Source organism: Phacochoerus africanus, chromosome 10 (assembly GCF_016906955.1).
Source record: "Phacochoerus africanus isolate WHEZ1 chromosome 10, ROS_Pafr_v1, whole genome shotgun sequence".
Classification (NCBI taxonomy): Eukaryota; Metazoa; Chordata; class Mammalia; order Artiodactyla; family Suidae; genus Phacochoerus; species Phacochoerus africanus.
The window spans coordinates 60,437,952-60,464,788 of NC_062553.1; the positions used below are offsets into that span (position 1 = coordinate 60,437,952).

General features: G+C 34.9%; 1 protein-coding gene across 3 annotated transcripts in view; it reads left to right on the top strand.

The window, feature by feature from the left end:
• Window positions 1-26,837, top strand: part of ADGRL3 (adhesion G protein-coupled receptor L3) — a 512,757-nt gene that overhangs the window by 422,696 nt on the left and 63,224 nt on the right. For all 3 annotated transcript variants that reach the window (XM_047798807.1, XM_047798808.1, XM_047798809.1), the window contains 3 exons: window positions 796-1,016; window positions 15,498-15,564; window positions 16,834-16,925. In XM_047798807.1, coding sequence (XP_047654763.1) covers window positions 796-1,016; window positions 15,498-15,564; window positions 16,834-16,925 — 380 coding nt within the window. The remainder of the gene's footprint in view (window positions 1-795; window positions 1,017-15,497; window positions 15,565-16,833; window positions 16,926-26,837) is intronic.

Here is a 26,837-nt window from a genome sequence, read left to right on the forward strand (position 1 = left end):
TGTTCCTTGAACTATGTCTGCTTTTATGCTTATGCAGTGTGAACTTTCCAGTGCCACCTTCAACCCTTTCTGAAACAAGGCAGGGGAGAAAGAAGCAATTAATAGTAGTGAATTAATAGTCTCATTATCAATGCTGTAATTATTATATTTTTAAGAGCTTTTATTCACCTTGATTTTAATGTTTCTCTTTCATTTACCACCAAAGAACTTAGTATGTAAGTAAACACCTGGTTAAGGACCAGAAAAAAACTCATGAGATCTATTTTAAAACCTTTAGCCTAATTTCAGGAATTATTATCAGTAGGCTCTCATTAGAAGTTTTCCCTATATGTTATGTTTTTCTTGTTATAAAATGCTCCACTGTCATCCATAGCCATTATTAATAAAATGTTAAATATAATTTTCAAAGATAGGTTATATTTCATTAGGTTTCGATATTTGAATTTTAAGAATTTTTTCTTAATTTGTTTTTTCCGTACCCTTGGCATATGGAAGTTCCTGAGCCAGGGGTGGAATTAGAGCTGCAACTGTGACCTACACTGCACTTGTGGCAACGCTAGATACTTTGCCCACTACACTGGGCCGGGGATCAAATTCACACTTCAGCAGTTACCTGAGCTGCTACAGAGACAATATAGCATCCTTAACATGCTTTGCTACAGTGGAACTCTTGATTATTTTTTTGCAGATCTATTTTATTACTGCCATCATGATGAATATTTACTTTAATTTTATGGCAATTAGTACTGTCTCATTTGGTAGTTATTTGACTGCGTCCTGTGCTCCTTTTTCTAGATCGCCTGTGCAGTTTTTGCTGCCCTCCTGCATTTCTTCTTCTTGGCTGCCTTCACCTGGATGTTCCTGGAGGGAGTGCAGCTCTACATCATGCTGGTGGAGGTTTTTGAGAGTGAACATTCACGTAGGAAATACTTTTACCTGGTTGGCTATGGGATGCCTGCCCTCATTGTGGCTGTGTCAGCTGCAGTAGACTACAGGAGTTATGGAACAGATAAAGTGTGAGTTTATGTTTTCTTTCCTTTTTTTTTTCTCTTGCTAAATCTAGTTGAAATAAAAGCTTTGGATTTTCTCAGAAGCTAAGTCTTTATATCACCTCACAGCAATGAACAACAGAGCTGGAGAAGCAAATGGGGATAATTCAATTCATGGATTGTGCTTTTGTCATGATGTGAAGAGAGAAAAAAATATTTCTGAGATTCCACATGTATATCACAGCTTTGAGTAATTATAAAAGTGATGATACTTTTATATCTTTCAGAGCATTGAGACCTTTTTCAGATGAAGAACTAGCTATATGAAAAATGTGTATTCAGAGGACAGTGCATTCCTTTACAGTAATGACTTTTCTTCCTGACATGTCAGCTCTGAGCACTAGAAAGTGGTCTACATCATTAACAGAAAGATAAGACTATGGGAGCAGAGGAAACTTGTATTTTCCCTAGGTGGCTTTTGGGGTAGAGTGATGAATTTTATTTTCAGTGTGCCTTCAAATAAGTGAGACATACTTATAGAGGCGTTCCACGTCCTGGAAAGGAAGTCAGTGAAAAATGTTTCTATAATCCACATCAGTATAACTGTTGGGATCCTGAGAATGAATGGAATTCAATAGAAAAAGAACAGAAGGAAGACCAAGATGGTTTTCTGATGAATACTCATATTTAGGACATATATTGAAGAGAGAAAATAAAAATAGAGCAAGGAAAGGGGGGAATAGAGCCTTGAAAGAGAACCATGGGGAAAGTGAGAAGAAAGCTTCAAGGTGGTGTTTTATGTCCAAGATAATTCAAGTAGAATAAGCATGGAGGAAGAGTCATTTGTTCCTTCCGACAACTATTTAGATAAAGTGCTGGAGACAGAAGCCGAATTAGAAGGTGTGAAGAGATAAGTCAGTGGCAAGAAAGTAGAGTCTTCAAATATTAACTACAGCCTGGAAAAGTTCAACGGAGGAGTGACAGTATTAACTCATGATAGTAGCAGTGAGAAAGAATTTTTAAAAATGAAGTCCTGAGAATGTCTATGATGGGAAGAACCAAGTTGGTGAGAGGGGATTAGTGAAGAGAAAGTATTTTATGCCTCGTTTGTAACAATATGTAGATACTGAATGGGAGAAAAAGGTCCCAGGGGGATAGAAAGGCATAAGATTAGACATCAGATGAGGAAAACCTTACATTTAGTACTGAAAGTGGCCTTAGCATTCACTTAGTCCAAGGCATTAATTTTACAGATGAAGTAAGCAAGGACCAGGTAAATTAATAGTCTTGCCCATGGTAATAGAGGTAGAGAGTGGCAGACATATGATTAAATAAGTCAGGCTTATTTCCACTAAAACTAGGATGTTTTTGAAATAGTAAATGACCCCTGTCTTCAGAAGTGTGAAAGAAATAACAGTTAAGATAAATTTGGAAGTGGAGGAATTTTTCCATCAAGTAGGAGATGCTGACTTTTGCTGAGTGAATAGGTGAGGTCATGTTGAAAGGACAGGAGATTTGAAAAGCTTTGAAATGAGCACTATGGAAAGTGTGTTAAGGGGCCAATTAGACATTAATAAAAAGATTTCCAAGTAGTGGTGAAGGCTCAGATGAGGTTAGATAACATCAATTTGTACAGAAGTTAATAAGCCAAATTTCATGACTTTCCACCAGCAGTCAGCAGCCTGAATATGTTGGCAATAAAGCTGCTCACTTCCCAGAAGAGAGGCTTCAGAAGGAGGGAACAAGAGGACTCTAGAGTTATAGAGTTATCGGGAGCATAATTAAAAGAGAATATGCATTGGTGTAGGACCACTGATTGTATGATTAAAAGACCATCTCACTTCCATGTTTTTTTTTTTTTCCTTGAGTACAATGACAGGCTCCGTAAAGCCATTTCTCTAAATGCCATTAGCAGTAATTATTTTTTAATCCAACCTTTGCAACTTGTGTTAAATCTAAGGTCATTTTGTGTGTCCTAGTTGGATTCATGGACAAGATTAGGAATAGATAAAAATATTACCGTTATTTCCCCCTAAAGACATTTTAGGGGAGGGGGATTAGAAAGATAATGGAATTTAAAAAAACCTTTATTGATATAATTAAAGCACTATAAAATTCAATCTTTTATTTTTTAACTGACATTTTATTTATTTATTTATTTAAAATATAGTTGATTTACAAGGTTGTGCCAATTTCTGCTACATAGCAAAGTGACCCAGTCATACATATATACGTATATTCCCTTATATTATCTTCCATCATGGTCTATCCCAAGAGATTGGATAAAGTTTGCTGTACTGTGCAGTAGAACCTCATTGCTTATCTACTCTATGTTTTTAGTGATTTTTATTTTTTCCATTATAGTTGGTTTACAGAGGTCTGTCAGTTTCTACTGTAGAGAAAAATGACCCAGTCACACATATATACATTCCTTTTCTCATGTTATCCTCCATTATGTTCCATCATGAGTGACTAGATATAGTTCCCTGTGCTACACAGCATGATCTCATTGCTTATCCACTCCAAATGCAATAGTTTGCATCTATTAATCTCAAATTCCCAGTCCATCCCACTCCCTTCCCCTCCCCCTTGGCAACCATGAGTCTCTTCTCTAAGTCCATGAGTTACTTTTCTGTGGAAAGGTACATTTGTGCCGTATATTAGATTCTAGATGTAAGTGATATCATATGGTATTTGTCTTTCTCTTTCTAGCTTACTTCACTTAGTATGGGAATCTTTGTTTCTATCCATGTTGCTCCAAATGGCTATTTTTTATGGCTGCATAGTATTCCATTGTGAATATATACCATATCTTCTTAATCCATTCATCTGTCAATGGACATTTAGGTGGCTTCTATGTCTTGGCCATTGTGAATAGTGCTGCAATGAACATATGGGAGCTTATAACTTTTTCAAGGAAAGTTTTGTCCATATTATGCTCAAGAGTGGAATTGCTGGGTCATATGGTAGTTCTATATTTAGTTTTCTGAGGTACTCCCATACTGTTTTCCATAGGGGTTGTACCAATTTACATTTCCACCAACAGTGTAGAAGGGCTTCCTTTTCTCCACACCCTTTCCAGCATTTGCTATTTTTTGAATTATTAATGATGGCCATTCTGATAAGTGTGAGGTGGGACCACATAGTAGCTTTGATTTGCATTTCTCTAATAATTAGTGATGTTGAGCATTTTTTCATGTGCCTTTTGGCTGTCTGTATACCTTCTTTGGAGAATGTCTATTCGGGACTTTTGCTCATTTTTCTTTCTTTCTTTCTTCCTTTTTTTCTTTTTTCTTTTTTTCTTTTTTTTTTTTTTTTGGCTTTTTTAGGGCTGTATCCATGGCATATGGAGGTTCCTAGGCTATGGGTCGAATTGGAGCTATAGCTGCCAGCCCACACCACAGCCATAGCAACACGGGATCTGAGCCGTGTCTGTACTACAGCTCATGGCATTGCCTGATCTTTAACCCACTGAGCAAGGCCGGGATCAAATCCGCATTCTCATAGATCCCAGTTGGGTTCGTTAACCACTGAGCCATGATGGGAATCCCTTGCCCATTTTTCAGTTTGGTTGTTGGCTTTTTTGCTATTGAGTTGTAGAAGTTGTTTGTATATTTTAGAAATTAAGCCCTTGTCAGCTGCATCATTTGAAACTATTTTCTCCTATTCCATAGGTTGTCTTTTTGTTTTTTTACAGTTTCCTTTGCTATGCAAAGCTTGTCAATTTAGTTAGGTCCCACTGGTTTATTTTTTCTTTTATTTCTGTTGCCTTGGAAGACTGACCTAAGAAATATTTCTATTATTGGTGTCAGAGAATGTTTGCCTATGTTCTCTAGTAGGAGTTTGATGGTGTCTTGTCTCATATTTAAGTAAGTCTTTCAGCCATTTTGAGTTTATTTTTGTGCATGGTATGAGGGTATATTCCAATTTTGTTGATTTACATATGGCTGTCCACTTTTCCACATTACTTGCTGAAAAGACTGTCTTTTCTCCCATTTTATATTCTTGCCTCCTTTATCGCAGATTAATTGACCACAGGTGTCTGGGTTTATTTCTGGGTTCTCTGTTCTGTTACATTGGTCTGCATGTCTGTTTTGGTACTGGTACCGCACTGTCTTGATTACTGTGGCTTCATAATATTGTCTGAAGTCTGGGAGAGTTATGCCTCCTGCTTGGTTTTTGTTCCTCAGGATTGCTTTGGCAATTGTGGGTCTTTCATGGTTCCATATCAATTTTTGGATTTTTTGTTGTAGTTCTGTGAAATATGTCATGGGTAATTAGATAGGGATTGCACTGAATCTGTAGTTTGCTTTGGGTAGTATGGCCATTTTTAACAATATTAATTCTTCTAAACCAGGAGCATGGAATATCTTTCCATTTCTTTGAAACCCTTTTAATTTCCTTGATTAAAGTTTTGTTGTTCTCAGCATATAAGTCTTTTGCCTCCTTGGTCAGGTTTATTCCTAGGTGTTTAATATTTTATGCTGTGATTTAAAAAGTTATTGAAATTTTTATATTCCTTTTCTAATATTTCATTGTTAGTATATAGAAATGCAACCAATTTCTGAATTTTTAATCTTGTATCCTGCTACTTTGCTGAATTTTTTGATCAGTTCCAGTAGTTTTTGTGTGGAGTCCTTAGGCTTTTCTATATATAGTATCATGTTATGTGTATACATTGACAATTTTACCTCTTCTCTTCCAATTTGGATACCTTTTATTTCTTTGTTTGTCTGATTGCTGTGGTTAGGACTGCCAATACTATGTTGAAAATTCAGTCTTTTAAAATATACACCAGTTGTTTTTTTACATTCAGTGTTAGGCATCCATCACCACTATCTAATATTAAAACATTTTTATCACCTTTAAAAGAAACCCATTAGCAGTCATTGTCCCTGTATCATAGGATTTCGCATTTCAATTACTGCATTTCCCCTCTAAGATATTAAATTGACTGATACAGTTATTTGTGATCTTATGCTACTTTAAATATAGTGGTTATGTATTTCAGTTTTACTCACTTGCAGTTCTTGAATTGCTTTTATTTTTGTTTTATGTTTTTTTCTCTTCAGATATTTACAATTTTTTTCTATTACTGAACTGACAACTTGTTTACTTTATGTTTTAGTCATTTATTTTGTGAGCGATGTCATTTTCTGGATAGCAGGGATCTATCTTTCCTTAGAATCAATACTATTTAGTCTCTTGTGACTTTGTTAAAGCTTTGACCCTCATTGCTTTAATTTCCTGCGCAATAACTGGAAGCTCTCATTTACTGACATTATTACTTTGTGGGAATAGAGGCTAATTTATTTCCCAGGCACTGATTTAAAACAAGCCTTAACAATAGTTCAGTTTCACCATTATGATTTTTCCCAAGACAAAGAAAAGTAAGACTGATACAGAGAAAATAAAGGCTAAATGAAAGAAGGAGAGAAAAGGATAGGAAAATTGCACTGAACCTCTATTAAGGTGGGCATAGAGCATTTAATAAGTCTCACTGGCACATTTTGAATAAATTATCCATAGAGATACCTTCAAAGTACATGGAAGAAAATGTTTACCTTCTCCCTTTGGGAATGTTTCTAACCAGCTGTCCATGTAGCACTGTTTTGCCCAAAGGAAGCCAAGGTTGAAAAAGAAACATTATTCAGTCACTTGTATCTACTTGATAAGATGAAATGAACAGATCATGTTTTCATCAGGTGTTTAATCAGGATATCTTCTCAAAGAAAAATATAAGCAATGAATTTTTATACAAGTGGAAAGATTTCTGCCATCATATATCTTGTTCCTTATTATTAAATGACTTTGTTTTCTGGCGTCTGTTTCTATTGTTTCCTTTTATTTTATTTCAAATGGCATTTCCCAATCCCTGCTCATCATGATTGGGGTTGTTGTTTGTTTTTTGTTTTTGCCAGTGTTACCTTCTTCTGAACTGCATTGAATTTTTTTATACAAACATGTAGGGTCCACAGTCTTTTTTTTTTTTCCATTTATAATGATCTTTATTTTTTCTATTATAGCTGGTTTGCAGTGTTCTGTCAATTTTCAACTGCACAGCAAGTTGACCCTGTTACACATATTATGTATATATTCTTTTTTTTCTCATCTTCAATAAACTGGAATTAGCCAGAATTCAGAGACACATCATCACTCATTTTCTATAAATTCTTATGAAGATTAATACAATAAATTTTTATGTCTTGGGGGTCTATTTTACTTATTTGGGGAAGTTATTATTAAATTTTTATTTCTCAGTCTCAACTACTTGGATTACACCTAGAATAAAGTCATTGTATACATATTACAGTAATCCAAATAATTGACATTTCTCCCTTTTCTTTCCTCTTAATGTACTTAATGCATTTTATTCTAATAACAATGAGGTTTTATTTCTGAAACCTCAAAAATAATAATAGCTTACGTTTCTAAAAGTAGAGAATCATATCAGTATGAAATAAAATTAGAGACGGAATTGTTTTTGTAGGTTAAATAAATGCTATTTTGATATAGATAGAGTTAACTATCATATTCCATCTGGCTGATGGAATATGATGTGTTTTCTATGAAATGTTATTAGGGCTGTTGAACTTATTATTATGTACAAAACACATACTCACATACAAAGCATACATAATTTGATTTTGGGAAATTGCTTAGTTTGCCATCAATTTGCAATGTTTATAAGAGAATTTCATTATTTTCTGATGTTGTTGAATGAAATCTTTGCACTGACATTCTTGAGAGAATTTACTTAGGATTACATTTAGTCACAATTATCAGACAATTAGAAAAATCAGATTAAAAGACCAATACAGCTGTTAAAAAAAAATCTTCTAGTGGACATTAGGTCTAAATTGCACTAACTGTGAGGCGTTTACAATTTTCTCTCTGTTTTCGTATCTTCCTTTAGCCTCTCTTACAGTGTTATTCATGTGGACATTCAGTGAAGCCATCCAATATGATGCTATCAAAAGATAAAGGCTAACATTGACTTAATAATTCAAATGGAACTGATATGGAAAGTCTGTGTTAAATACTTTGATTTTATGACCTGAAACTAATCAGTTCATGAAAATTTTAATTACTCCCATATTACCTCAAAAAATGAAAAATTTTTGAAAAATTAATTCTTTTTAAGGGGAAAAATTGCATTGGTAGTTTATAACATTTTCCCTGAAATCTAAGTTTACAGAAGAAGAGCAGTGGTTAAGTGAGGGTAGATTAGAAAAGGCCTGGAAGAAGGTTCCAAAAGGAGAAGGAGGGAAGGTGCTTAAGAAGGAGTAAAGCCTGGAAAATAGCCCGGGAATTCAGATATGGGCTCAAAAATTGGCAAGGGGCTCCTGAGAAATGTGACTAGGTCATGAACATTTAAAATGGATCAGAACATCCTTGATTTCTAGAAGCACTACTGAGCTCTTAAAAATAATTGAATCAATTTTATGATCTGAAAATTACTATACATCATCTATTAAGTCCTAGATTTGTTTTCCTACCTCATTAGCTTAACAATAGCTCTAACAGGAGTAGTTTCTCCTCTGCTAGTTAAAAGCCTCCCGGTTTCTTTTTTTCCATTTTGTTCTCTAACCAGCATAATCATTTGGGTAGAAAAGTGATTATTGCTTTTTAAGATACTAGATTATAGTATTATTCAAGAAAGAACCTAGCCAGGGAACATTAAACTTCATGGTATCTGCAAGGTATCTGCATAGGTTTATTCAGGATATTTCACAGCTTCTAAGCACTTCATTCTACTCATAGAACATTATCCATTCATGCGAAGTATTTCTCTAAGCATATTTTATATGATGTAAAATATTCCTACTTGTGACATTGCATTGACGCAAAGCATTTACCTTACTGAATCTATTATTGCCAGGCATGTTAGTCTGGCCTGTGGGAAATAGTGCAGGTAATGAAGGTGTATTTACCATTAACATATAGCAGGGTAGCCATTCAATATATGTGTGGGGAATACTCTGTATGTTATATGTTATGTTTAGGCCAAAAGCTTGTTTTATGTTTTTGTATATCAGAGATTGAGGGCTGGTTGTGTCATCATTTCATCACCCAGGAACCCTATGATTGGGCATAAAATTATCAACATATGTAAGAAATTCGAGGAGTTCCCATTGTGGCGCAGTGGTTAACAAATCCGACTAGGAACCATGAGGTTGTAGGTTCAGTCCCTGCCCTTGCTCAGTGGGTTAATGATCCGGCTTTGCCGTGAGCTGTGGTGTAGGTCACAGACGCTGCTCGGATCCTGAGTTGCTATGGCTCTGGTGTAGTCTAGCGGCTACAGCTCTGATTAGACTGCTAGCCTGGGAATCTCCATATGCCACAGGAAGCAGCCCTAGAAAAGGCAAAAAGACAAAAAAAAAAGAAAGAAATTTGAGCTGAGCATAATTTTTCTGGTTAAGGTGTTCACCATATCAGAACTATATCAGAGAACATCAGGACTTGTTATTTACGAAATGTGATTGAAGTCAAAAGTAGGTCTTAAGTTCTTACTGGAACCAATAAAGTATAATCACTTTCACAACTAGAGATTACTTTATAACTTCATCTACTAGAAGGTTACCATCAGAAAGACAGACAATAGGGTTAGTAGATGCAAATATTACATTTAGAATGGATAAACAACAAGGTCTTATTGTACGGCACGGGGAACTATATCCAAGCTCCTGGGATATATTTGTATAACTAAGTTACTTTCACAGCAGAAATTGGTACAATACTGTAAATCAACTACACTTTAATATAAATAAGTAGTTTTTAAAAGAAAAAACAGCAAAAAAAAAAAAAAGACAGGTAATTACACATGCTGGTGAGAATGTGGAAAAATCAGTACCTCATATATTTTTTGTGTCACTGTAAAATGGTGCAGCTAGCTACCTTGGAAACCAGTTTGACAGAGCTTCAAAATGCTAACCATAGCTATCAAATGACTCAGCAATTCCACTCCTAGGGATGTGCCCAAGAAAAAATGAAAACACAGGCTCATTCAAAAATTTTTACATGAGTGTTCATTGCAGCATTATTTATATTAGCCAAAAAATGGAAACCCCCCATATCCATTAACTGATGAGAAGCTAAACAAAATGGGGTCTGTGTGATAGAATATTATTTGGAAATGAAAACTAACAAAGTATTGATACATGCTTCAAAACGAGTATATTTTAAAACATTCTGTTAAATGAAATAATTCAGTCACAAGAGATTGTACATGTATGATCCCATTTATATGAAATGTCCGGGATACAAATCCTTAGAGACAAGAAGTAGAGACGTTACTAGGACTGGGGATGGGTAGGGAAGCCATTTCCATACCAAGGGAGTGAACTTGGTAGAGACAATGGAGAATGGCTGTAGATAGATACAGTTTTCATTCTAGTGCCATGAAAATATTCTAATGTTAGATTATAGTGATCATTTCACAACTTTTAAATCTGCTAAAAGCTATTTAATTATATCCTTTAAATGAATTATTTATGGTATATAAATTATATTACTATAAAGTTTTTAAAATACTAAAATTTTTACTAACTTATCAAGAGATTGCTTTCTAATATTTCTACTTGGTACATATTTCAAAAATTTGTACTTTATGTACAGCCTATAAATTTCTCATCTACTCATTGAGAATTTATAATTATCAATAAAACTATAGCTTTTGGTAATTTTATAACTTGTATGTTTATTCTTTTTGAGAATCACAAAGCTGTCTTCAGGGACTTAAAAGTAACTTGCTAAATTATTGTAGTGTTAGGAATTGTGTGTGTGTGAATAAATATATGTATGCTTGTGCATATATATATTTAATTATGCAATTATGTAAAATGTATGGCATATTTAAACATTTATTATGTTAAAACTATTGTTATTACTGATATGATTATTTATGTGATAAAAACGAAGGAATAAAAACTTTATGATTAACAATATTGTTTCAGTTATAAAATAAACTATATGAAAAGTGCCCGTAAGAGTAATGATTACAATTCTTATGCTATTGCCTTCTGTTAATTTAAGCAGCCTGAAACCATGGAAATTATTCCACCATTTAGTATTAGTAAATTATCACTGACAGCACTTTTCTTACCTTTGTAGGCCACCATATAATTTTAGTATGTATTTTGCTGAAGAAATAGTAAAATACTTATTTTAAAAAAACATATTGGGGCTTGAAGATATATATTTGATGTATGAGATCTAGTTTTGCATCCTAAGATCAAAAACAGTCACTGAACCACAAATACTAGCTTTGAGTACCAGTGATCACACTCCATTCTTGCATCACTCTGCCAGTGTTTTTTCCAGTTCCTGCACTTGCTTGCAGAGTATTTCAAGATTAGATGCATGAGTGTGCTGTGATGAAAATGGCATCACAAAACCATTAACAGATGTATTATGCAGTAAGCCCAGAACTAGAGTTATTATCCTTGATGTATCTATCTGTCCCCTTTCCTCTTCCTTCTTTCTTGTTCTAATTCTCTTTATTCCTCTTTTTCTCTGTCAATCTTGCCAGATATATGTTGCACAAATATAGAGAGATCTGCATATGTTAGCGAGGAAAAGAAGAATATGTGTTTTACAAACTCTTATAAACAGCCTGATATAATTAAACCTTGTAAATTGCATGTCTAACAGAAGCCAAAGAATATTCATTGGGTACATTTACTACTCACCAAGGATAGTTTAGCCTGTGATTTAGGGTCTTGTAGAAAATGTAGCTACAAAAATTGCTACAAAAAAGAATTTTAATGGCATCTTTGTATATGTAAATGGGAAAAATAAAAGTCAAGGTTTACATATGTGACAGGATCTTCTTTGAATTCCAGAATATATCTGGTCTTAGGAGGTTTACCAGTCTTGATTCAGATAAGCATGTAGTGACATCAGAATGCACTTGCTCTTTTAATGCTAGGTTATCTCTTTTGTTACAGTATTGCTATATACATAATTTATAGATTAAATGTATGTGACAGAATTTCATTACAAAAAAGAATTGACATATCTTAAAAATTAAATAAGAATAGCCTATTAAAATTAATGATTTTCCAAATTAAATGATGCTTAGGAGATAAATACAATTTTCAGATACATCATATTTTTCAATGGCAGGTCTTTCTGGCCATTTGCAAGCTGGACTTTATTGTGCTTAGAGCAGTTAGCTCTTCCTTTGGCATTTCTCTCTCTTTAACCAGTGGTTTTGCATTGTATCCAAGTGATGCTAGACTTGAATGGCTTAGATTACAGAATATTATGAGGTGTGACATATGTGCATAGGCATGTGAGAAACAGCCATATAATGGAGTCAGACCTCAGTATCCATGGTGTGGTGTCTGTGAATACAGAAGACAGACTGTAAGAGACTTGAGCAGGGGATTTGGGTATCCACAGGGGGTTCTGAAACCACTTCCCCATAGATACTGAGGGCTGTCTGTACTCTCCCTCACCTTAAAGCCAAGGTGAATTCTTTCAGCGTTGGCACAGGAAACTCAGGGCACAAATCACACAAACTTTTAAGGTTGTTAATGGGAAAGAGAGGAAGTACATAAAGTTTTGAGAAAGCGAGCATGTAGCCAAAAACAGCAGGTATGGCCAGATGGCAATTGAATTAGGAAAGGGATTCCTGCCATATTGCCTTCCAGAAGAGTGTCAGTCCCAGGAAACACTCGTGGAGGTATGATTTACTCCATGCATGTAGCCTCTTTCACTGTTCACTTCCTCAGGGAATTTAAATCTATCGTACCAAATAGATATTGAAGAATTCTCTTACAGAAAAGAAGATAATGACTTCTAAAATAACTTCACTTCTATATGTAGTGATCGCTATGCTGAAAGCACGTTTATTTCCAAATATAGCATTTCCTACAAGGAAACCATTTTCAAAAAAATATAGAAGTTTTGTAAGGCTGCAATTTAATGACATTATTTTAACAACACATTTGATGAGATTATGTATTTTTTTTAATTTCCTGCTTAATCCAAGATATTCTATAATATTCTTAAATGTGTTATTAGTATTACATCATGTTATAGTTTCGGTGTCATTCTTGGACTCTGTGTATGTGTGTGTCAATCTGGGAAAATATCCATGTTTTGTCCTTTATTGTTCTTTTTTTATGGCCACACCAGACTAGGGTTTGAATTGGAGCTATAGCTGCAAGACTACACCACGGCCATAGCAACACCAGATCCAAGCCACATCTGTGACCTGTACCACAGCTCAATGGCAATGCCAGATCCTTGACCCACTGAGTGAGGTCAGGGATCAAACCTGCATCCTCATGGATTCTAATCAGGTTCATTACCGCTGAGCCACAATGAGAACTCCTGCCCTTTATTGTTATTATCTTGAGGAAAAGTATGGTCTTTGTTGGGAACCCAAAGAAACACATGAATATATCCTCTGCTCTGGTCTCCCCATGACACATACGCTCCTTTATTGGGGGGTAACAAATGAACCTTGTTCAGAATGAAGACAATATTCTTGTTTCAGCCTTGGAGTTCTCTGTTTTGTTTCTGCTTATTGCCAATACCACACTCTTATTTTCCATGACCCAATTTTTTGAACAATGGCACACCAAAAAATAACATTACTCAAACAAATGAGTGGTTAATAGTTTAAGTATTGATTGCTTCCCTAATTATATTTTTTAATAGAATTATGTTTATTTTGAATGAGGAGAAATTATATGTCTGTTTAAAAATATGAACGTGTATTCAGTTTCTTATTGGAGTGAAAATATTATACTTCAATTGAAATTAGTTTACTATGTTTAACTTAATAGAAGAAGGCCACATTTTCTTGCTTTCAAGTTGATTTTTTTTTTTCAAGGAATTTAGTTACTTCTTTACTTAAAAATCTAGCTTTTAGATTCAAACTATTGCCTTTGGAATGGATAAGAAATGGGATTCTGCTGTATAGCCCAAGGAACTATATCTGATCACTTATAATGGAACATGATGAAGGATAATGTGAAAAAAAGAATGTATACATATGTATAACTGGGTCACTTTGCTATACAGCAGAAATTGACTGAACATTGTAAATCAACTATAATAGAATTTTTTTAAAATCTAGCTTTTAACCTTTTTAGAAAAAGTTTAAATTACATAAAAGAAAAAACATAATAAACATCTCTGCCTCTATCACTCAGATGTTAAAAGTATTAGTATTTTGGCACATTGCTTTTAGTAATTATTAGAAGAAAACATAAGACTGAAACCCCTCTCTATTCCTCTCTACTCTTATATGAGAGGCAAAAACTGCTAACTTGAGTTTGGTGATTTGTTTTCCATTTCATTTAAAAAAATTACATACGTATATCTATCTGTTAAAAATATGTTCAAAGACCTAGATAGATTGTTTCTTTTTTCACTAACCTCTGTTGCTGTGTTGCTCTGATCTACCCTATTGACATGTAAAGATCTGCTTCCTTCCTCTTAACTATGTTATAGCATTTCATCACATTAGTAGGAAACATTTTATTTATTTTTTCCAGTATTGATTGACACTTATAAAGTTCCTTCTTTGTAGCTTTTCTGATATTCTGTTATTCCTGAGGTTTAAGGAACAGATACATAATAATCAGAAGTATTATTACTACAAAACAGCATATACTTCAGATTTGCTGTTTTAGACCCCTTAGCAAACCACTCTATTTTTCACTGGAGATGTTTTCTTTTTAAATTATATCTCAAATATACCCAAATGGCAAATAATTCAAGATAAGATTTTTTTAACATCAAATGTCATTTGTTCAAAATTTACATTAATCTTTCTCATAACTAGTCACTTCCATTTTGTCTTCCTGTCATCCTGAGGAATGAAAATGTAATTTCCCAGAGGCTTTAAGAATTGGGGGAGTATTAAATGTAACTGAAATTAAGTGATTAATAATTTACTTTTGAGTCATGAATCAACTTCATGGGATGCTAAGGATCATTTGCAACCCCAGAAGTGCTAGCAGTAACAATGCACTTTTTAAGACTCAGGAACTCTCAAAAGTTGGCTGCCCAACCTAATTAAACTTCAATCTTCTGATACCAAATGTATTTCTTCTTTATAGTGAATTTCCTAAGACCTTCTTGACAGGAAAATGTCACTTTACCTGACAGCTGATAGACAAGTTACGTAGCACCATAATTGGAGAGAAAAGGATAGCTTAAAGCTACTCGATTTAATGGCCATGTGTATAGCTTTTTCTTCCTTTCTTTTTCTTTTTTAAGGTTTCTATGACAGACACAAAAGGCCTCAGCAAATAGGCCCAGTGCCATTTTTCCCTGCTTCCTCTAGGGGTAATTATCTTACTCTATCAATAGTGCTGTCAGAAATTGGGCACATAATTCAGCATTTAAATGAACAAGCACTGTAATATTTCCTGTCTCCCAGTGGAATGCTTTGCAGCTCACATTCTTCTCTGTCACCCGCTCACTCTTGATGTATGTCCCATGTCCAGTACTTGAAGGCCTTCTCTCCCTTGTGTTTCATTGCAGATGTTGGCTCCGACTTGACACCTACTTCATTTGGAGTTTTATAGGACCAGCGACCTTGATAATTATGGTAAGAATGCCTAATTAACTATGTGTTTCCCAGGTCAGGAAATAAAACTTTCACTACCCCTGTGCTGACTATCTTAGGTTTACGCAGATTAATTTGGGGAAAGCATGTACTTATTTGACCCTATGTAAGTCAAGCAATTAGACACTCATTATAGTCTACTTTTATATTGTAAAATACTTAATCAGAACCCTTGGGAGAAAACATGGGCATTTGCAAGAATTTATGCAGTCTGTTTCCTCCTCAGGAGCCCCATCAGCATAATCCATTGGGTTTTATAGGTTTTGAACTGTGATGATTTTTTTTGGCAAGCAAGCATTTCCTTTCTTTTTCATTTGGGTAATTTGAATTATGAGTGGAATCAGAAATTGGAAATGTGGTAACTTATCTTCCTCTTCCTTCCAGTTTTGTTTTTCTATAAATCTCTAAAATTTTAAAATTTAAGATTTCACTTGAGAATGGCACAAAGTGAATATTCTGAAATCATACTTCCTTTTTTATTTTTCAATGCATAATATCTTGATTTCAAATTTGAATTATTTATCCAAATTTAGATACTATTGTTGGTATCATTATTTATGTTCTTGTCATTTTAAAAATAGCATTATTCCAAGTTCTGGAATATATAAACAAAGCAGGTGACAAGGGCAGTTCAACATGAGGCTTTCTATGGTTTACATATATGCGATATATGGGGTTTACACTGGAGCTTCTGTTTTGTTTTGTTTAAAGACATATGCTCTCTCTGGATGCAGTGACATAACCATGTTGCTGGGGCTTCCTTCTACTTTAATCCCAGTTTTGGTAACATCAAAATTTAACCAGCATTTTATAGTCCTTTTGAACTAGCTGTTCAAAAATAAAATGATTTTTCTATTCATGTCTTTATAGTGTAGCATTTGAACCCTAAATTAGAGGCCATGGTTAGAAGGTAGATACAAGAACACACCTGGAATAATTATTATCTTTTTTAAAAACATGTACTTGACTTCGCATGGTTTTACAGTTTCTGCAGCATCATTCCAACTGCTGCTGATTTTGTATCTGTGTGCATTTGGTATAACAGTGCTTTGTAACTCATTGGTATCCCAAGTCCTCAGGCTGACCTCTTGCCTTTACTAAAATACAAGGCAATCATCTATAATCCAATTCCTTTATAAGTGTAGGAAAGCTAATTTCCCAGAACAACTCGCCTGTCACAGAGAGTAGACTTACTTTTTTTTTTTTTTTCTAATCCAGTTATGCTACATAACAGTACCTTTTACATTCCAGCTTAATGTAATCTTCCTTGGGATTGCTTTGTATAAAATGTTTCATCACACTGCCATTCTGAAACCTGAATCTGGCTGCCTTGATAATATCAAGTAAGTGATTTTTCTTTTTCTTTTCTTTAGTCTGCCTTACTTTGATACACTGAACTACACTAAGTTATCCCTACCTTTAATGTATTGAAATCTGAAGACAAAACGATGAAGATCAATGTGCTATCTTTGCTAATTAAGATCATTTATTGACTCCTGAGGTGACTTGATCTACCTGAACATAAGTATAGTGAAGCTCTGTATTCAGAGAAACTTTTTTTCCCCTAAATTCTAATTTACAACATGATAAGTTTTTTTTTAATATACAGTCATTTATTTTGTCTGGGAATAAAATACAAAGTTGGAGTTCCCGTCGTGGCGCAGTGGTTAACGAATCCGACTAGGAACCATGAGGTTGCGGGTTCGGTCCCTGCCCTTGCTCAGTGGGTTAACGATCCGGCGTTGCCGTGAGCTGTGGTGTAGGTTGCAGACGCGGCTTGGATCCCGCATTGCTGTGGCTCTGGCGTAGGCCAGTGGCTACAGCTCGATTTGACCCCTAGCCTGGGAACCTCCATATGCCACAGGAGCGGCCCAAAGAAATAGCAAAAAGACAAAATAAATAAATAAATAAATAAAAAGTTGCGGTGTCTAGGTAGACTGTTTCTTCTTAGAGCAGTAAGTAACCACATCAGTACTCAACACTCCAAATTCCCCTTCACAGCAATGTGAAGAGAGTGAAAAGCTGGCACCTGCAAGTACCAGAAGGAGGCTGTTTATACCACAGGAGAGGAGCCCCCCAAATTATGAATCTGGGTGTTTGTAGAGGAGCTGTTATTCAGCTGCCCTCCTCAACTCCTGAGAGAGAAAGAGAATTCTCAGCTCCCTAATGTAAAATCCTATGCTGGACAGGTATATGGCTCCAGGTCTGACCCCCTTTGAAATGTTAACATTTGCATCTTGGGAAGTATATCTATCCAGAAAATTCTCATTATGTATTCAATCATCTTTTAACTCCCAAGATTTGTCCTTTAACCCAAGTTCTACTTTTCTATGCTCAAAAACCTGAGCCATACAGAGATATGAGAATATCCAAATTCCTTTCCTCAATAGTTAGTACTTCCTTTACATATACACAAAGAATCCAATTTACATTTTTTGAAAAGAAAAATAGTTCTTCAGGATTACCAAGAAAACGTATCTTCTTCCCTTCAAGGCTGTGGAATTTGAGAAAGAGTAATCTGAAGATATATTTTAGTTGTTAATATAGATTCTGTATTAAGTTGCATTTGTATATGACTTGCCTATGCTATGTTTTAACTTGGTTAAATGTCTTTATTGAAATGAATTCACTTTCAGAAGTTTCATGAGGTCACCTGTAACTTTTGTGTGCTACTGACATTCTCCTTAAACTACCTCAGATAGCAGCTATGTCACCCATTTTTCATCTCCCATTTGGTGCCTAGTGTAGTTCTTTGCTCATAGTAGGCCCTCTATGAATGTTCACAGGATAAAGTAATACATTAAAGATTGGGGTGACAAAAGTGTATGGACATTAAGTACTTAATTTTGTTTAAGGGATCATCTGTCTACATCAGTTGAAAAGATAGCTAAGGAGTTAGAAAGAATGATAATATAATGGAGCAAACTAGGAGCTATCTACTATCAATAAATAGTCTTGTAGTTTTAATATTACCTAGTTGAGATAATAGCTGTTATATTGTTGAATTATATACAAACTAGACTGCCCTTCTAAAATTTAGTATTAGTTCCTTGGACTGTTTGTTCCTGATGAAATTGAATTTGGATAACTTAAATAGGCGCATAAAATGTAATTTATTTATCTTATCATACTTCTATTCACTTCAGTGTAAATTACCTCTTTGTATCTATTATTATGCAGTATAAAACAAAGTGTATGTTTTATTATCATTTTTGTTATGTTTTTAAAGTACGGTCAATAAATGAAACTTTAGTATTAAGTAAAGGCTTTTACCAGATTAAAAATTCTAAAAAGGTCTTGTATGTAGTACAGTCACATATTTTAAAAGATAGATTTGTTTTCTCATTATTCCCATATACTTCTTTAGGTGATGTGGGTTGAATCTCTGTGATATTACTATTTAGAAAAACAAAAACACAAAAGCCAATAATGTTTAATGATATTGATGGCATCAAACTTTAGCAAATGAAGCAAAATAAAGTCTTATGAAACTATCTCAATTTGAGTTCTTTTTACTGTTTATAACCTTTGGAGAGTTTATTTAATCTTACAGAACCTTCCTGTCCTCTTTAAAATGGGTATAATAATGGAACATACCCTGCCATCAAATTAGCAGAGGAATGTAATCAGACTTTGATGATGCTTTTTAAGGATAAGTCAATAAGGTGCAAGGAGAGAAATCAGACAGGTGTTAGAAAGAACATAGAGGGTGGTTTTAAGAGGGAAGAAATGTGAATATGGATATGCTGATGGGAAAGAACCAGTAAAAGAGTGATTAGAAATAGAAGAAAAGAAGTCAGTGTTATTGCCATGACCTGAGGAACCATAGGGAATGAGGTCCAAATTGCGGAAGAGCAAGGACTCTTCTGAGATAACAGAAGCCAGGCAGGAGCATCCTTCACTGCTCAGCCTGGATAAAATAAATAATAGGTGTGATGTAGCTAAGTTGGTAGAGTCAAAGTAGAGCAGTAAATCTGCAGTATATTGGGTCATGTGGGAGAGATACAATAAGCAACAATCTCAAGAAAATAGTTCTTAGAACTTTCCAGAATCTGAAGGACATTTTATTTCACTTAAAATATGTCAATGTTAACCACTTAATAATTGCTTCTAAAATATCACCAAGGCATAATTAACAAGGAAAGAAAAATTTAAGAAAGGTTTAAGTGAAACAATAGCTAGCATCCTTTTTACTTTTAACAAAAATAAGGATCTGTATAATATGTATTTTTAAGTAGTATGGGTGATATGAGAGTATTTTAGGGCATAAGAATCATTTGATTGGAAGGTCTTTTTTTGAGTATGGAAGGGGCATACAAGTTAATAATTGTTCTTGTTTTCTTTTCTTTTTTTCTTTTTTGTATTTTTATAAAGTGATGAGTAAGATAGGCCACCTTGCTCAGTTTATTGAAAAAATAGCCTCACCACATAAGGCCTTTTGGAAGCCAGTGTCTTTCTAAAACCATCATTCATTAATTTATCAAATATTTATTACTTTTATTGTATACATGTATAAATATCTTCTGGAGTTCCCGTCGTCGTGGCGCAGTGGTTAACAAGTCCGACTAGGAACCAAGAGGTTGCAGGTTCAGTTCCTGCCCTTGCTCAGTGGGTTAATGATCCGGCGTTGCCGTGAGCTGTGGTGTAGGTTGCAGACGCGGCTCGCATCCTGCGTTGCTGTGGCTCTGGCGTAGGCCTGCAGCTACAGCTCCGATTGGACCCCTAGCCTGGGAACCTCCATATGCCCTGGGAGCGGCTCAAGAAATAGCAAAAAGACAAAAAAAAAAATCTTCTTTGCCTAAATGTGTTTGCTTCTCCCCGTCTTTACCACCCCCGCTTTCTTTTAAGCATGAACTTTGGCAGAGCTGTTACATGGGTCTGCTGACATTTTTCCCATCATTTTCCCATACTGATTCTTGCCCCTGCCTTCATCAGCTGGAGTGATCTCTTGAAAAGTTTAAATTTGATCCTGTAACTCTCTTGGGTAAAGCTCATCTGCGGTTTCCTATTAAGCTTACACTGAAGTCCAGACTCCTTACCATGTCCCAGCCAGCCTTCCTGATCCAGGTGTCTCATTCTAAGCCAGGCGTCCCTCTGGGCATTCTAGATGGGCTCACTTTTGCTTCAGATGGTATCTGCTCTTTTGCCTCAGACTTTCTTTTCCCCTACACTATGTGTGGCTGACTCTAATTTACCCTAATTAATTTAATGATTATTTTTAAAATAATTATATTTTAGTTCCAAATTTACTTTATAGTCATCATAATAAACACATTTTCTTGTTACTATAGAACATTCATTTGGCCAGCTAATTACTGTATTAATGATATACTCTGGGGAAAAATTACTAATAGGGTAAATTACTATAGTTAATGTAATTGCAGAGGAAATGAGGTATTCCAAATCTTGGATTTAACTGAAAAGGTAATAACTAAATAATGCCTTTCTATTTCCTGTTTTCTTACTTGTCCTTTATCTTCTTTGCATCAAAATAGGTAATTATATTTGGGGAGAAAAGAAGTAATTCCAGTCATTTGACTTTCTGACTGAGTTTTAGACAAGTTGAAATTGGAGCTTACAGTAATAGTAGCAAAAATCTAACCTAATTTTTAAAATGTATATGTAAATATAAATAAAAATTATTGAATTGTTGTCAAAACAGAATTAACTTATGGTATGGCTGAAGTATCATGACAAGTAAAACTAATTCTTAAGGAGCATTTAGACCACTTTTGACATTTACCTTCAAAATAAAAATTGATCATTGCAGTAGCTATCAACTTATTTTGTTGCTGAAAAAGATTTAGCAGTATCACAAGTACTTAGAAAAATAAAAAAAGAAACAAAGAAACTTTCAGGGCTAAGAAAGAAAATGGGTGCCCATAGGGAGAGACAAGAAATCTACTAGGCTTCTCTCTCCTGTTCTGGTCCTTTGTCTTTTCCCAGGACAAACTTCTGGATCCAGACCTCTGATTTTGACTTAGTCATGTTTCCCCCTTTCTGGTAGTTCCCCTTAAGGAACCCATGAGGGATGGGTTGGCAAACAGTGTCAGATGGTTTAAAGAAACACCTTTCGTATTCCTTATCCCCTGAGCTCAAGTTGCTAAAGGAAGGCATGTGCCACAGGGGAGCAAGGACTATTATACACAGTTTCAGTCTGACTTCCAGTTCAGTTCTGTAATGGGTATGTGACCCTGCAAGTTACAGCATGGCACTCAGTCTCCACATCTCCTCTGGATTGGGAATGACTGATTCTATTTTGTGGAGTTTCACAATAATTAATATAATCATATGTAAAGTATATAGCATGTGATTTAGTGCCCATACAGGATGGTTTGATTATTTTTAACCACTCTATGCAGAAATAGACTGCTGCCTTTGGTTCTTTGTGTTTCCCTAGTGAAATTTATTCAACCTCGTATCAAAACCCCATTAGAATTTGACTGGCTTTGTTTACCACATGGTGTCATCAAGAATTTCCTTGATATGATCCTTATTTTTTTTAAGCCAAACGTGTCCTATTATGATACAATTGGCTCCATTTGATTAATAAATAGGAAGTTCTGTAGTTAGTTCTAAGGAAAAAAAAAAAAAGAAAAAAAAGTGTCTCAGTCAACTTGGATACCTGCCATACATAAGAAATCTAAGAAGGCTTCTAAATAGTTCAGGAATGAACAGAAAAATGTTTTGCCTTCTTAGTATTCATAATAAATTATTTGTTCCTTAAGGAGGTAACTTTTACTTTGGACTGTGTTTATAGATATTGGTAGAAACATTTAAGTCAGAATTACATTTAGCTTGCCCAGTAAGTACATTAGTACTTGATGAAGTTAAGTGTGGTAAGGTTTTTTTTTTTTTTTTTTTAACAGTCATACCTGTGGTATATGGTGGAAGTTCCCGGGCTAGGAGTCAAAACATAGCTGTAGCTGCCAGCCTACACCACAGCCATGGCATGCTATCAGTGGGCATCTGTGACTTAACACTGCAGATTGGGGCAACCCCAGATCCTTAACCCACTGGGTGAGGCCAGGGATTGAACCTGCATCCTCACAGAAACAGCAGCAGGTCCTAATCCCACAGAGCCGCAATGGGAACTCCCAGAGTTCTAAAATATTGTAAGCAGAAAAGCAGAATGATATGACCCTGAAAAATGCAACAATATCACAAAAATATTCCAATGCTTTAATTTTTCTTTATATTAATATATTAAGATGGAATTATATATATATGTATTGATGTATATAGTCTGCTTTTCAACATGGTATAATTTTTTTACTGTAGTCAGAGCAATATCTTCAGAAGAGTTTGATCCTTTTTCTGAACAGTAAATCAAGTTCTGAATTATATTTAGTAGAAATATTCATCTACTTCAATGTTTTCCAGATGAGTTTTGAGGAAAACACTTTTAGTACCTGCTCATTCTTCTTAAAATATTAGCTAGTGATGTAAAAAGGTTGAAATATTATTTTGGGTTTTTAAAAAAGGAAGGTCAGTGTAGTCTGTAGAGTCTATGTAGATTAAAAAAAAAAGGTATATCTCCGCTTTGTTGGCTTTATTCATTGTTTACCTTCCAGCATCAAAATACTAAATTTAAATGAAAACTTCACAGATTTCTAATTATTTTATTTTTATTTATTTTTATTATTTTTTATTACTCAAATGAATTTATCACATCTGTAGTTGTATAATGATCATAACAATCTGATTTCACAGGATTTCCATCCCACAGCCCAGGCACATCCCCCCACCCCCCAAACTGTCTCCTCCGGAGACCATAAGTCTTTCAATGTCTGTGAGTCAGCATCTGTTCTGCAAAGAAGTTCCGTCTGTCCTTTTTTCAGATTCCACATGTCAGTGAAAGCATTTGATGTTGGTGTCTCATTGTATGGCTGACTTCACTTAGCATGATAGTTTCTAGGTCCATCCATGTTGGAAAAAATGCTGGTATTTCGTTCTTTTTGATGGCTGAGTAATATTCCATTGTGTATATGGACCACATCTTCTTGATCTGCTCCTCCATCGATGGACATTTAGGTTGTTGCCATATGTTGGTTATTGTAAATAGTGCTGCAATGAAATTCACTAGAAGCAGCTAACAGCAGAATCCAAGAGGCAGAAGAACAAATAAGCGAGGTAGAGGACAGATTAGTGGAAATTACAGATGCAGAACAGGAAAGAGAAAAAAAAATTGAAAACAAATGAAGAGAGTCTCAGAGAACTATGGGACAACGTGAAACGCACCAAAATCCATATTATAGGGTGCCAGAAGGAGAAGAGAGAGAGAAGGAGACAGAAAAAAATATTCCAAGAGAGAATAGCCGAAAACTTCCCTAACATGGGGAAGGAATCACTTACTCGAATCCAGGAAGCACAACGAGTACCATATAAAATAAACCCAAGGAGGAACACCCCGAGACACATACTAATCAAACTGACCAAAATTAAAGACAAAGAGAAAATCTTGAAAGCAGCTATGGAAAAGAAACAAATAACATACAAGGGAACCCTGATAAAGTTATTGGCAGATTTTTCAACAGAAACTCTGCAGGCCAGAAGGGAGTGGCATGATATACTCAGTATGATGAAAGGAAAAAACCTCCAACCAAGATTACTCTACCCAGCAAGGCTCTCATTCAGATTTGAAGGAGAAATCAAAACCTTCTCAGATAAGCAAAAGCTGAGAGAATTCAGCAACACTAAACCAGTCTTACAACAAATACTAAAGGAACTTCTCTAGGCAGAAAAGAACAAGAGAAGAAGGAAAGGAAAAAGAGCAGCAAAAGCAAATCCAAAGTAATTAATAAAATGGCAATAAGAACATACATATCAATAATTACCTTAAATGTTAATGGACTAAACGCCCCAACCAAAAGACACAGACTGGCTGAATGGATACAAAAACAAGACCCATATATATGCTGTCTTCAAGAGACCCTCTTCACTTCTAGGGACACATACAAATTGAAAGTGAGAGGATGGGAGAAAGTACTTCATGCAAACGGGGATCAAAAGAAAGCTGGAGTAGCAATACTCATATCAGACAAAATAGACTTTAAAATGAAGATATTTTAAGGGACAAAGAAGGACATTACATAATGATAAAAGGATCAAGAAGATGATATAACAATTTTAAGTATCTACTCACCCAACACAGGTTCACCACCGTATATAAGGCAACTGCTAACAACCTTAAAAGGAGAAATCGACAATAGCAAAATAATAGTGGAGGACTTATAACACCCCACTTACAGCAATGGACAGATCATCCAGACTGATAATCAATAAGGAAACACAGGCCCTGAATGAAGCATTAAACCAGATGGACTTAATAGATATTTATAGGACATTTCATCCAAAAGCAACAGAATACACATTCTTCTCAAGTGCACATGGAAACATTCTCTAAGATTGATCATATCCTGGGCTACAAATCCAACCTCAGTAACTTTAAGAAAATTGAAATCATATTAAGCATCTTTTTCGACCACAACACTATATGACTGGAAATCAACAATAAGAAAAAAACTGCAAAATACACAAACACTTGGAGACTAAACAACATGCTCCTAAACAACCAATGGATCACTGAAGAAATCAAAGAGGAAATTAAAAATTACCTAGCAGCAAATGACAACGAAGATACGACACTCCAAAACCTATGGGATGCAGCAAAAGCTGTTCTAAGAGGAAAGTTTATAGCAATACAAGCCCACCTCACGAAACAAGTAAAAGGTCAAATAAACAAGCTAACTTTACATCTAAAGCAGCTCGAGAGAGAGAACAGACAAGACCTAAAGTTAGTAGAAGGAAAGAAATCATAAAGAAATCAATGAAATAGAAACAAAGAAAACCATAGAAAAGATCAATGAAACAAAAAGCTGGTTTTTTGAAAAGATCAACAAAATTGATAAACCCCTAGCCAGACTTATCAAGCAAAAAAGATAGAGGACTCAAATCAATAAAATTAGGAATGAAAAAGGAGAAATAACAATGGACATCACAGAAATACAAAGGAACATAAGAGACTACTATAAGCAACTATATGCCAATAAAATGGAAAACCTAGAAGGAATGGACAAATTCCTAGAAAAGTACGATCTTCCAAGACTAAACCAAGATGAAATAGAAAAGATGAATGGACCCATCACGAGAACTGAAATTGAAACTGTGATTAAAAAACAAAGAAAAGTCCAGGACCAGATGGCTTCACAGGTGAATTCTATCAAACATTTAAAGAGCTAACACCTCTCCTTCTGAAACTTGGGATACTCCCAAACTCATTCTATGAGGCCACCATCATCCTGGTACCAAAACCAGACAAAGATTTCACAAAAAAAGAAAACTACAGGCCAATTTCACTGATGGACTTAGATGCCGAAATCCTCAACAAAATACTAGCAAACCACATCCAACAATACATTAAAAGGATTGTACATCATGATCAAGTGGGATTTATCCCAGGGATGCAAGGGTTCTTCAATATCTGCAAATCCATCAGTGTGATATACCACATTAACAAACTGAAGAATAAAAACCATATGATCCTCTCAATAGACATGGAAAAAGCCTTTGACAAAATCCAACGCCCATTTCTGATAAAAACCCTTCAGAAAGTGGGCATAACGGGAACCTACCTCAACATAATTATTTTAAATATTTAGAGATGTCATATTTAAAACTGTCACCTCTTGTAAAAGGGTTTCTAGACCAACATGCTGTGCTGAAGATGTGCTTTACCAGAACTTTTTTTTTTTTATCAAATATACTTTTCAAAAACCCACACACACTAGAAATACTTCAGTTCTTACAAGAATCGGATCTAATAGTTGATTTATTTTATTCATCGTGATAAGGTAAAGCAATTTTAAAGAAATATCTGAAAGGAATATTATTTGTCTGTTATCTCATTTACCCCACTCTTTCTCCATTTCCTTGTTCTGCTGTTAAACATTACTGGAAATGTCCAGTAGCATTATCATAAATGATCCAGGTGCATTTGAAGAGTAATACAATCTAAACATTGTTTGGAGCTCTGTATATGATTATGACACCATGAGATTTACTTCAACAAACCTCCCTTAGGTACTAGTTAGTCTTTTTCTGCTTAACTTCATTTCAACATTTAAAAGTATTTTGCAATCACTTCTTTGGAAAATGAATTTTAGCCATTGGAAAATGAATTTTGGTTCACAAAGCTGTACATGTTGCCAGTCTAATTGTATCATGCATTTTAGGCTGTAGTTTTAAGTTTTCTG